This window comes from Mchenga conophoros, linkage group LG7 (assembly GCF_057382185.1).
Source record: "Mchenga conophoros isolate Kocher_MC1m ecotype Shallow Benthic linkage group LG7, M_conophoros_male_GT1.1, whole genome shotgun sequence".
NCBI classification, from domain to species: Eukaryota; Metazoa; Chordata; class Actinopteri; order Cichliformes; family Cichlidae; genus Mchenga; species Mchenga conophoros.
In genome coordinates this window covers 44,746,155-44,759,518 of record NC_140532.1, presented here as the reverse complement: position 1 = coordinate 44,759,518, position 13,364 = coordinate 44,746,155, and the positions used below count along the sequence as shown (strand labels likewise).

Below are 13,364 nucleotides of genomic sequence, written 5' to 3'. Positions count from 1 at the left end.
ATAGAGGCGTTATGGTGTAAGTAAATATCAGTCGGCACATCCATGAATGGGATGAAGGCTTTGAAAGGCGCTTTATATGTCAGCATCTCAGTGGATATGGGAAGTGCTTTGAAGTATATTATCGGTCATTCATGGCTGCCTCAGAAGGTTTCCATTTCTATTGTCTAGAAGCCGGAGGTGGGATCATCGCACCTCACTGCACCGGTGGCAGCCGAGGTTGAAGGTTAGCCGCAGCGGAGTTCCTAAAGATTATTGGCCAGGTGTGAAATTCTACCCTGCATGCTTTTCCTGCTTGGGCCAGATCCTTTATTACCCAGAGAGATGGGGTGTCACAGCTTAGCACCAGAGGCAGAGAAGAAAAGCCAGCAATTTGGTGTTTTATTATCATCTTCTTTTTCTTCTGGCTGTTTCCAGAGCAAAAGAGAAATATATGCCAACTCCCCTGGGTTTAGTTTAATAGGCTTTTCTGGGTCGTTTTTCTTCCTTATGGCTTTCCTATAAACATATTTAAATTATGACTTTCTGGCCTTTGATTTATTATAATGTCAGAGTGTATTGAAAATATTGCCGCCTGCTCATTTCCATCGCTTTTCTTTTCTCTCTGAAAGCTTCAGTTTGAAAATCTTACTTTCAGCTAACTAGCTGTAATTACGTGTTCACATGGTGTTTGCGTGTTTGAAGTATGTGTTGACCGAGTCCGAACTTGCTCGAGAGGCTTTTAATTTGCATTGTATCAGGAGCAGTCAGTGTGCAGGTAACCCCCATGGGGGTTTCCCTCTGATCTCACATCTCACACCCCAGCAGTAATTCCAGCTCTGTGAGGGAAAAGGGATTTGTCATTTGGCTGCCTGCTTCCCTTTGCTTTCTCAGGAGCGAAGCTGAGCTCTGATTTATTGTGAAATTTCCTCAGGCTGGCTCAATCTCCAGGCCTACCGAATTACTGAATGGAAGGAGCTGCTTGCTAGGAGAATGACCTTTTCTTGAAAGATTATTACTCAGGCAAGTGCAAGGACTAATTAAGGTCATGTCCTTTTTTTCTGCTATGTCATCCATTGACTGACTTTTCAGGGTACAGCGAATTTTCTGTGGTGTATCAGTCCATGGATGTGGAATGATAACATGAAGCAGATGACTTGGAAAATATATGGATGGGTGACAAACAAAACCTGATCCCTTCTCCTCTACAGTAAAGGGATCCAGTGGCCCCGTTGTGATGTGGATGGGATTTTTGTCCTCTTCTTTGTGTTTCCAGTAAAAAGTAGCCACACCCTACAATGCCCTGTCTTTATTGTCTTTTCTACTCAAAATAAGCCCATGCTTTACAAATTGAACACTGTGTTGTATCCAGTAAGACTTAAAGTAATGGCTGGGGTGATAAACGCATAAGAAAAGTGCTTACTGAAGCCATAAATGAAGTGAAAATTGGGGCGATTTTTTTGTAGGCTGCGCATTAATTGCTGTCTACTATCAGAAGAGTCGCCCCCTGCTGGTTAGTAGAAGGAGTTCAGATTTAACCAATTTCCAGACTGGCTTCTGATCCAGAAACTATTTTACAGCCTTACCAGTCGCCTGACTTCAAAGCACTGAAATACCTGTGGGACGTTATGGACTGTAAGTACTTTGCACAACCATCAGACTTGGAAGAATAGGAAGAATCAATGCCAAAGTGCACCGAGGCTGTTTGGTGGCACATGCTGGTCCGGCACTTTACTCGGTGCTATTTCATTTTTTTTCATTTGGTTTGTCATCTGTCTTCTGTGCACTCAACTTGTCCATTTCACTGGGATAATGTCAGTGGTTTTGTTGCTTAGCAATTTCTCCTGTGCACCCTTTGTAATCAGCTCTTTATCTGCTAGGAGATGTCAGGTGTAATTATGAGCAGCCTGTCATCTTTTGAAATTTGTCTAATTGGTCTTTTAATTCTAACAGGATGAAGGCTTAGTGAGACGTGGGCTGTGGGTTGAAGGTTAAGGACTGGGCCTCCTGAGGTTAGGGAGGAGGGAACCAGCCCTCCTAAGGTTGTTATTGTTTTGTCTACATACTGCTACTTGGTAATTATTTTTGATTAATGTAAAGCCAAATTTGAACTGATGCGTCATCATTTAGTCTGAAAAGAAAGGCTAAAGAAAGGCGGTGAGATGATGTCTTTATAAGCTGAACCAAAGATCAAAGACTCTTTTCTCATAGAGCATTTTAATGTTTCTGTGATGCATGGCAGAAAGCTTCTCATTAGGTTCATCTCCCGCATAAGAACCATACAGGCAGCATTTTCTCCACAGTTTTTAATGAGTTGTTTGTTTGCCCCGAAATTTTAATGGCTTGAAGGAATCAGTGACCCTTTACAATTTAGCAGTAAACTAAGAAGCCAGGAGACAGGACTTGGGAGAAGGTTGTTTGTCTAACATAAACTCATTTTTATCTTTTTTGTCATGGAATTGGAAGACTAAAAACAATCCTGCCTGTCCACGGTTTGGCAAACAGATGTCATGTTAAAATAATAGTCTTCATCTACTGACAAAATAGCTTATCTCTCCACAAAACCTACAGCTCACTCTCATTCACGATCTGTTATCTTTGAAGTCAGGGTTTTCTAAAGGCCAGGCTGTATACCCATAGCTCTTTGACAGTGTGTCTCAAGTGTGCATACTGGGATAAAGATAAGATAAAGCTCTGTTTAGCCTCTAATGCTGCTTTGGCATTGGCCAGTCTTTACCCAGTGTGCAGTGTGTTTCTTTTACCTTGGCACTGTGTGCACATAGACCATTTTGGGTCAGCCCAAGGCTTCCTGCTCAAAAAAAAAGGCTGTTTAAAAAGGTTTAGATTCGTGGCTGAATTTGTGCTTCACATCTTTATGTATAAAATGTCAGAATTACTGTTTTCCAAATAGTTAATTTAGTATTTAGACTTCTTTTTTTTCTTTTTACCTTTTTTCCCTAATACTAGCATTTCATGCTTGCACAAATGAAAGCTGAGCATAAAAGCAAAATTCTACATGTGTATAGGTTGTGTCGTGTAGATTAAATACAGACAGAAATGACCTATATTAACAGAAAAGTAAATGATTAATTGTTTGAGAAAAACGGTGACCCTCACAGATCGTCTGTTTCTATATCAAAGTCCTTCAAGAACCTCGAGCCTACCGTGGACTAGGTCTGGTCATTTGTTGACCAGCAGTTTCACTGGTCCCAGGACATAAATACAAACTACACATAAAAATCACCCAGTGAAATCTGAAAAACAAAGCTTGAAAAGTTTGATTGCTTTTCCCTGAAATGTAGTTTTAAAAAGTTGAATTAACTGTTTGTTTTTTTTACCCTGTAAATTATACTTCTACCACCATCTTTGCTGTTGCAGAACTCTTCCATAGATTTCAATTCAGGATTCTGCAATTTGGCCGTGGGCCTGTGTTAGCTATTTAATATTAGCTGGTCAATCTATTGGTATTGTCATGCCTGTTATATAAAATATTTTAAAAGTAAAGAAGAGACATATCAGTATTTGGTATCTATCTTAAAAATCTTGTATCAGTCAGACACATCTCTGGAAGTTAGAAATGTCAACTTGTGCTCAAAAAATGTTGTCGCTATTAGATAAAGGGAGGGTTAAAATTTGGTCATTTGAATTGTATGATTGTGGGATTTGCAAAAAAAAAAGTCTGTGTTTAGAAGGAAAAAGTGATTTACATAAGAAAGTAGAGGGCACACAGCAACCTCCAGGACTGGAAAAATAACTGCAGATACGTGAATGGGTAAAGGCTGTAAACATCTTTATAGCTCACATTTTAATATTAATCATATTTTCCCAGTGACTTATTGACCTGGCTAATAATGCTGCATAAGTTACATCCAACCGAATGCTCATCTGCCGCAATATTATACATGATAAATTGCATAAAGTTTGTGCTTGCATAAATAAGTTGTAGGAAATGCGTTCTTACACTGTTGTAAAGCCTTTTACAGGAACTAATCTTGGTGCTAATGAGGCTCATTGTTATCAGCCGCAGGCCCAAAGTGTTCTTGCTACTAAAGCAGAGTGACTTCGGGTTGTTTGGCTATCCCGCGCATGAACCTTTGTTTCCTTTCTCCTTTATTTATTTATTTTTTGCTTTCTCTACACTAAATGTGAAAAGAGAAGTATGGCTCTCTTTTGTATGCTATTCTGATACCAATTATGTAAACTATTATAGAATTTAACCAGGCCAGCTCTTATCGGTTAATCCAGAAGTAATAGATTCTATTAAAAATGTATGAAGGGATTGGGGACGGATGATCTGTGTGTGTGTGTGTGTGTGTGTGTGTGTGTGTGTGTGTGTGTGTGCGTGTGTGTGCGTGTGTGTGCGTGTGTGTGTGTGTGTGTGCGTGTGTGCGTGCGTGAATTCAGCAGCTGCAGCAACACTGCTGTCTAATTCTGTCTCTATGTGAGGTTTGTCTGGTCTCCATTACTTAGACAGGTTCCTGCAGTGCCTCTGAAAGCCATACATAATATACAATTAATTATACAATAAGTGGATTGTTATTCATGGACCTTGTCATTTTTATTCAAAGTGAGACACTGCTTTTTCTCTTTTGTAATAACTAATTGCTCTTTGTTAGTCATTTATTGATTCTCATTTAACCTTCTTTTCTGGGTTTTTGTTCTCTCTCTTTGCCTTTTGCTTGCCTTTTGCTTGCCTGCAGTTTCTGAGTAGAAGGAAAGGTATTAGCATAGCACGCGTGCTAATCCACTGGCAGAGTGAAAAGGGTGCTCGTCTTTTTCATTATCATCTAATTATTTACAGAAGATCCTGAGAACTGCTAACGGTAGCTGAGATGGTTCGGTTAGGGAGGTGTGAGTGTAAATGTGGCAGCGTGAGTGTGTGCGTGGAGCCAGCGTGCATGGTGTATTTGTGCATTTGACATTAGTTGAGAAGGAGGCTCTTTGTGCAATTTGCCTCTATCTCAGCTCTGACCCTTAATGCTGTGCAAAGTCATAAAAGACTCCAGAAGGTCAGGCAGATGCTCTTGTCTGAGCCTGTGTATAATTTAGGGCTTTTTCCTCCGTTGATGGATGTTCTTGTGCAGCTGCTTTATACATCCAAACAGGTAAAGCAAGAACACAAGCCTTTTTATGTGTTTTATAATGCAGTAGCATTGTCTAGGTTATCATGCATACGAAACCTTATTATCTCAGGGAATGAATTTATAATCGGTGAATTGTCAGGATATAAATGGTGCTGCTTTGGTGTAGTCATCTCAAGAATAACAAGATGCCTGAATAATTCAGTTTGAATCATCTGCAAACTGTCTGTTAAATTAAACAACCATACTGAAGTTCACCTCACCTCATCATCTCCCAAAATGCCTTGTGCTGACAGACGTCACATTATAATATGAAGCATTTTACAGTATGACAGGGACAAAGGCGAAAGGCTTGAAAAACGACTTTGTCCGCCAACATATCCTTATCAGAGCACCATGGGGGACAATTAGATGGGCTGCAAAAACAAGGCCTTTATCTCCCTGTCAGGTCCTCAGTGGGCCACACGACATTGCTTATCACTTGCATGGATGTCGCCTGAGAGTCAGAAGACCTAAACGCTCGAGTAGCTTATATCTGAATGCATAAATACTGTAGATTATGGAGCAGACAGTCGCACATATTGCTTAATTCACACCTCATTTCTTTATATTTTTCTAGGAAAATGGGAAATACGTGCAGGAAAAAACAGCTTAAAAGTCAATATAATAGTATGTATGTAATAGTACGACCTCCTTTATTCTTCACACAGCCTGAACTCTCTTAGGCAAGCTTTCTTGTCATTTCTTTGAGGAATAGTTCTCCAGGCTTCTTGAAGCACATTCATATCTCTTGTTGGCTGTTGGCTGCCTTTTGTTGCGTTCAGTGTAAAGATGATTTCACACTGCTTTTTTCTATGCAGTGGCAGTGTTTGAGATCATTGTCATTGCTTAAAAATGAAGCTGCTGCCAATCAGATGCTTTCTAAATGGTACTGCATGTTGGAATTATATTTGAAAGTAATTTTCTTTGTTCATAATTCCATCAGTTTTGACACGAGCTCTGGCCATGAGTGGCTGAATTGCAGCCTGAACCATGATAGAGCCTCCACCTTGTTTTGCAGAGGGCTGTAGATTTCTTCTGGCATCCCCAGTGTCAGTTTGAACTAAAAATTAAAAATTTGGACAGATCAGTCTATAAGATCTGATGTCACTGATTTTCACTCCACGTTTTGTGTAATTTGGCATACTTCAGCTGTTTCTCCCTGTTTCCCTTTAAGAATGGCTTCTTGACAGCCATCCTTCCACTGAGAACGTTTCTGATGAGGCTTTGGTGAACAGTAGCTGGATCAACTGTCGGGTCAGATGTATCTCTCAGGTCCTGTGTCAGGTCTTTGCAGGATCTTTTACCTATTTCTTAATGACTTTCAGATGCTGTTCATCTGCTGTAGATATGCAAAAATACTATTTATTTTATGTGTTATCATTTTTGTAGATTCAACTAACAGGCTGCTAATAAGAAAGCACCTAACAAAAGAGTTTAAAATTGGTTCTTTGCTAAGTTGCCTGTGAAGTGTAAAAACAACACTGGTTCATCCTTTGAGTTAAGTGCCTTTTTTTGTGCTCGAATAATTCAAAGGTCATTCTGAAGTGGCTTAATGAACAAGAAAGCAATGTTACTCTGCAGATGGTCAGAAGCAAAGACTAAAAAGCAGACAGTGTCCAAAGAACAAGTCCTAAAGACTTCTTAAATAAAAAATACCAGACTCGCTCATTGGAAGCAAAATACAAAGGAAGGATATATCGTAAGAAAGTGCAAAGCATAAAAAAGATTCATCGAGCAAAACTGTGTCTGTATAAAAAGGATGAAATTGCTTGAGGGCTTGAGATAATATCATGCATTCTGACATTACTTTCATTTCTCTTCTATTTCGTGGATAATCAGACTATTTTTAAGATTTAAGTTTGTGCTCTCAGTGACTTTTTTTGTCAAGTCCTTGCTGCCCTCTCTTTGAAATATAGCGCCCTGCTTGATGCATTTTCTTCCAGCTGCAAATTATGGGAGTAATGGAAGGTATTCCAAATTCATGTCTCATTTTCTGCTTGTGAAGGGATTTCTCCAGACGTGCATTTTCTCTCTTGTGTTCCTTCTGCCTTTTCAGTATTTCCCTCTTGACAAATGTGTAGTAATGGAGGGGTTGTTGTGAAATTGCTATTATTTTCAAAATGGAATCCAGGCATACCGAGGCTTTTAGCTCTTCAGATGTGTGTGTTCAGATGAGGCAGGTTGCGCTGAGCAGTTTGAAGTGAGCTTGTCACCGAGGGACAGATGTTGGGTGGAGGAAGGGAGTGGGGGAATCTTTTTTTCTTTTTGGCACCTGAGTAACACAAGATCCACTCCGTCTTCTTCCTTTTGAGGCGAAGGTAATCATGTTTCTGCAGCCCATTGCTGAACATGCTGTTATGTGGTTGACTTGCTTTAGCTGCCCTCCAGACCCTGAGGCAGAAATCAAAACAAAAATCCAGAAGAACCTTAAAAGTAAAAAAGAAAAAGGGCAATCTGAAAGCTACATGCTGCAGGCTCGTAAGTAGCCATTTTGGGGACTACTGCACATCTAAGAAAAATACAGTGTTTCAATTTGTAATCACCAGATTGATTAACTAGTATACCAATAGTTCTGCGGCATTTTGAACTGACAGCAGTTGTCTGTCTTCGAGATGGGCTACCTGATACAAATACAGCACGATAGCCTGAGGTTTCTTTTTTCTTAGTTTTGCAACGCTGGCATTCAGAGTTGCTGACTCTTTCAGATAATCAAACAGAATGTCAAATGCGATTATCGCTGAAATATTTCCTCAAAGCGCAGCTCGCTCTTTTTAGAGTGATTGCTTCAATCAGCACAGCTGTGGCTGTGGCTTTGGCGAGTCTTGTTCAGACACAGGCTCTCATTTCCTCTGACAGTACTTAACACTGCAAACAGCGCAGCCTATTTTAGGGAGCGAGCTGCTTTTGGCTTTTTCTGCTGATCAATACGGTCATAAATTTATAGAACAAGAAACCAAGGTCTCAGAGCCGGTTAGAAATTGAAACACGCGGCCCGAGGCTACAGGAGGGGTTGTAAATGATCTGTGATCACAACAGGCAGAAAGCAAGGTTGATAACGGGAAGGAGCCATCATAACAACTAAGCAGAGGAAGGAGATGGAGTCATCATTAAATTATATTACTTTCTTAAATTTACAGTCTCTGCATTTCATCGAGGGGCAGCTGAATTTTAATATGGTAAAAGGATCTGAGTGGTTGCAGAAATTTAGATCTGCGCTTTACAAAGAACACGCCTATTGGATTTTAATGTCCACGAGGAAGCTTTGCAGTTTGCTTCCATCAGCAGTGCCTGATGCTTTTAATTTGAAGTTAAAAAAATCACTGTGGATAATCGAAGGAATAATTAGCCCATCTATTTGATAGATGGGATGCCACAAAACTACACACAACTGTTCATCTTCCCTAGAGAAGGAAACCCAGTGATTACATTTAGCTCCGCAGGCACAAATAAGGCAGCCACCTGCTTTAAAAAATACATATATCTATTTTGAAGATTAGCTTGAATTTTGGAACAGATAGCTGTTGGTGGTCAGAGGCTAAATCTTTATGTTGAGCAGGTGTGATTTTTCAGTAACTACGGATATTTCTCAACATCTTCTGGGTGAATGTGATTTTAACCCTCTAGAGCAGTGGTTCTCAAACTTTTTCTGGTATGCCTTGCTTCAGATGTTGAAAAAAAGGGTCACATGCCGCACTTTTTATCAATCAGCAAAGAATCCAAGTAGAATTTTAGTTAAATAAAGATGTTTTGTTATTTGTCTTTACAATTTACCCCTGGACTTCAAGGCTCTGGCAGCAGTGGCTCTGTGCTCCACAGTTTGAGAACCAGTGCTCTAAAGCAGGGACGTCAAACTTATTTTACATCGCGGGCCACATAGAGCTACTTTGATCTTCTGTTGGCCCGACCGGTGAAACTCCCTCGTCTGTCGGTGTACAGAAATGTAACTAGACATTTAATCCCTGAGATATTTTAATATAAGAAAAATTAGTGCAATTTCAACAGCGCGTGTCAGTTCTTCTGCATGCTGGTGGAGTAAATGAAAGATATCTGTCAGCACAACTCTTTAGTCTTAAATTGTATGTAATAAATGTGTAAAATTACAGAAATCTAATACTTATGAATGACCATTGGGAAGGTTTGTATTAGTAGGAAAAGCTGTAAAACTTATGAAAATATAGTTAAAAGTTAAAAATTGATGCCACCCTTCACATTTTCCAGAGTCATCCAATTGGCTGATTCAGTCTCCTGTAAAGTCTAAAGGGACTGTGAAGTTAACAGTGGTTATTCAAAGAAATATTGATGGTAGATGGTTATTTTAATGACATTCCTTCTGATCTTGACTGTACTTTGATGCCTTAATTAGCAGATGTTAGTATACCTGCTAAACATCCCCACATTAACATTTTCATTGTGGACAGAGGCGAGTTAGCGTTTAGTTAACTGTACAGTCTCTAAAACTTACTGATATGTCTGTGTGGTTTTGTCTATCAGGTGTTAAGTGTTAACCAAAGTGTAAAATCATGTGATTTCTTTTTGTTGTTGTCTTGTTCTAGCAGGTTTACCCAGGCTGTGCGCAGCCCTAGTGAACTATCATGCTGGCCTGTATCCAGAGACGGCAAAACTTCTCGTCGCAGCATTTGGCCTGCACACCCAAAAGCCTCGATGTTCCGCCGCCGCCATTGCTGCTGCCGGTACCACCGCTGCAGTCATGCACCCACAAAGGTGAGTCCTATCGAACACATTTAAGACATTTTGTCATAAAGTATCTGTTTTTCACGACACACTGGGAGTAAAAAAAAAAAAAAAAGTCACGTTCTACTTGACCTTGTTGGCTCAAAGTGCTCGTAAAGATCACACGTGGTTGTTTTCAGCAGCGCTCGCTGAGATTCCAGGTACTGTGGAGCATTTTGAATTAAAGTAATGGGCTACTTGATGATAATGTCTGCTAATTGTAAAAGCTTGTAATCAGCGTGCTCATGCAGTGCAAATGCATGCAGGTCAGAGTGGACAAAGTGAAATTACAGAGTGACTCAAATCGCCCATACAGGGTTACTAATGATGCTCACACTGTGCAGAAGGTGCTTCGTGTGTGGGTGTTGTTTGACCTTCATTTTGAATGATTGCACGGCATGTGCTGTAAGGTTGAGTGTTGAATCTATGGGAGTAGAATTTATGATTAGATTTCTTTCAATTAATTGATTAAATGAGATGATTATTATTTTCTTTATGTAGTTTACTCTGCTTTCATGCTCTTTGTGTAGTTGTCCAACTCGCTTCCACTGGTTCATCCTACCTGCAAAGCCTACTTCTGCTCTGTTGTCTGTTTCTCATCACCCGCCCACTTTCTTAGATACACCTGTTCAACTGCAAATATCAAATCAGGTAATCGCATCGCAGCAACGTGGTCAAGATGACCTGCTGAAGTTCAAACCGAGCATCAGAATAGGTAGAAAGGTGATTTAAGTGACTTTTAATATATAGTTGTTGGTCTGATGTATTTCAGAAACTGCTGATCTGCTGGGATTTTCCCACACAGCCATCTCTGGGGTTTACAGAGGATGGTCCAGAAGAGGAAATTAAATGGTGTGCTGCAGTTTTCTGGGTGAAAATATATTTTGTTGATCTTAGAGGTTAGAAGAGAACAGCCAGGCTGCTTCGAGCTGACAGGAGGGTAACCATAAATAAAATAGCCAAGGTTTACAGAAGAGCATCTCTGAATGCACAACACATGAAAGTTTGAAGCAGATGGGCTACAGCAGCTAAACACCACTTCATGCACTTCTGTTGATTAAAAACAGGAAATTGAGGCTACAGAAACTGCACTGGTCTGATGAGTCTTGATTTTGCTGTGACATTCAGATGGTAAGGTCAGAGTCTAATGTAAATAACATGAAAGGATGGATGGCTTGTATCAGTGGTTCGGGCTGCTGGTGGTGCTGTAATGTTGTAGGCGGTAATTTCTTGGCACACTGATTGGAGTGAAGTTGCCCCCCCTCCCTGTTTGACACCACTTTTGTTTGATTTAAGGTGGGGGGGGGGACTTCACTCTGATTACCAACTGAGCATTGTTTAAGCATCACACCGTAGCTGAATATCGTTGCTGACCGTCAAACCCTTTATAACACAGTTTGCCCATTTTCTGATGGTTGCTTCCAGCAGGATAACCCATCAAATCATCTCAGACTGGTTTCTTGAACTGACACTAAGCTGACAGTCCTCAAATGGTCTCCGCAGTCACCAGATCCGAATCCAGTAGAGCACATTTGCATGTGGCTGAATGGGAGATTTGCGCCATGGACGTGCAGCCAGACACTTCTGCAGAAACTGTGTGATGCTGTCATGTCAATATGGACCAAAATCTCTGGGAATGTTTCCAGCACCTTCTTAAACCCATGCCTTGAAGAGTTAAGGCATTTCTGGGTCCAACACAGTACTAGCAAGTGTACCTAATTAAATGGCCAGTGAGTGTTTCCCAGTTGTTTCTTAGCTTATCTGACTGATTATGTTCCCGGTTTTCTTTGTTTGCATGATCTTGTGCACTCTCGTGCGTCTCGTTCTCATTTATTTCTGATAATTAGATTTCCTCAGGTTGACCTTCTATAGAGTCATGCTGTGAGTCTAATGAGGTCACCAAACTCCAGGCAGTTAAAAGTGCCATAAAAAGTGAAACGAGACTAACAGCATGGGGGGGGGGGGCGGCATGTCAATTAAGTGCATTGTATACAGTTACAATACAAGCTCCAATCAGCCAAAATAAGTGAAATCTGTGGTGTCGCAGACTGCGCAGTTAATTATTATGTCTTCCTTATTTACTTGTAGCCAAGCAGTGTGTATCCAACCATATTCAAATTTGAAATGCTAAAAATTCATTCCCTCTTAAGCTCCATCTACTCATCCCTCATTTCCCCAGGTGAAATACCCCTTTGTCTTTTCTGTTATTAAATATTAATTGGGAATCAGTGGAGCGCTTGTCTGCTAAATGTTGGAACAGAAGGGCCTGGTTTGCCTCAGGCAGAAACAGGGATGCATTTTCTCATCCTGTTTACCTGCAGGGCCTCCACCCACCCCCCTCTACCCCCCTTCAGTTTTATGCACTGCACTGTGCGTGGTGCAGCACCCTCCAGCTGTAGCCTGACATTTCAAGCGCAGCCACAGGGAATAAACTACTGATGGGAGCTCAGTCTGTGTGGTCTGGGCTTCTTCCTTAAATGAGTCGTTGGATCAAGTTAAAAGGGGGCAGTATTAAGCCACTGCTGTGCTTTTGAAAGCCATTTTCATTTTTAGCCATCGATAAATGGAAGGTGCGGGGCCATTAGAGCTCCCAGCCACGCAAACCAACGCGAAAGATTTCTGAGAAACGACTGTTAGGAATTATGTGATGAGAGTAATTGAGAGCTGTGATGTTCGCTGTTATCTCAGCTTGAAAGCCGGGGCTGGAAATGCTTTTTTTCCCACGCTGCCGGCCTGCACTCGGCCCGCCTTTGAGAGGGGGAAACTTTGCCCAAGCGGCATAGAAACAAATGAGGAATGACACTGGTGCAAGGAAGTATTTGGCCAGAGCCTCCTCGAGCACACATAACCAAGTGTTAAACCCTGAGGTTACTCTGTTCTTTGAGTACCTAGCCTTCATCCAGGGAGCACTGACGTGGAAAGAGCGAGGCTCGTGAAAATGAGGCGAATGAGTGTCTGAGTGTTTTTATTTTTGTGTTTACCAAAGAAGCCTGTGAATAGAGAGGTTAGTGTGAGTGAGATTTAAGAGCATACGGTGTCAGCGTTTTCCTGTGCCTCGCTGCGATGTGAAGCGCAGAGAATTAGCACTCAAATCTGAAGCTCTGTTGGGCATGGCGAGTGGCTTTAAACACTACAATAAAAGCTTTAGCCGCTACCGCTGTGAAGAAGAAGAAGCAAGTCACAGGCAGCGTTTTCTCTTTCGCCATTGCAGTTGGAGTTAAAACGTCTCTGCACTGTTGTTAGTTTTTGAGACAGTGAATCAACTCTAACTACAGTAGAGGTGAGCCAGCTTTGAGTCCCCAAAGATTATCTGTAGGGAAAATGAATGGAATGTCTTTTCTTGAACTGGGGGCACCTGAAATAACTCTGCCGGTGACTTTAGAACAACTTTAAAACTTTATTGTGAATCTTTTTAATGCCCTCTTTATTAATCACTCCAACTTTAAACTGAGTTCAGTCAGTGTGTGTAAAGCTGAGCCGTTATGCATTTCCTTATGTATGCTTTGATTATTCACAGTTTCAAAAAATAAAGTA

The 13,364-nt window shown here is 40.9% G+C and overlaps 1 protein-coding gene across 4 annotated transcripts in view; it reads left to right on the top strand.

Annotated features, from left to right (window-relative positions):
* Positions 1-13,364, top strand: part of LOC146570851 (protein FAM222A-like) — a 33,425-nt gene that overhangs the window by 9,891 nt on the left and 10,170 nt on the right. For 2 of the 4 annotated variants that reach the window (XM_085279587.1, XM_085279585.1), the window contains exon 2: positions 9,653-9,821. In XM_085279587.1, the coding sequence (XP_085135713.1) occupies positions 9,692-9,821 (130 nt within the window). In that variant the 5' untranslated portion in view covers positions 9,653-9,691. The remainder of the gene's footprint in view (positions 1-9,652; positions 9,822-13,364) is intronic. The other 2 variants (XM_085279588.1, XM_085279586.1) reach the window with 1 other exon arrangement.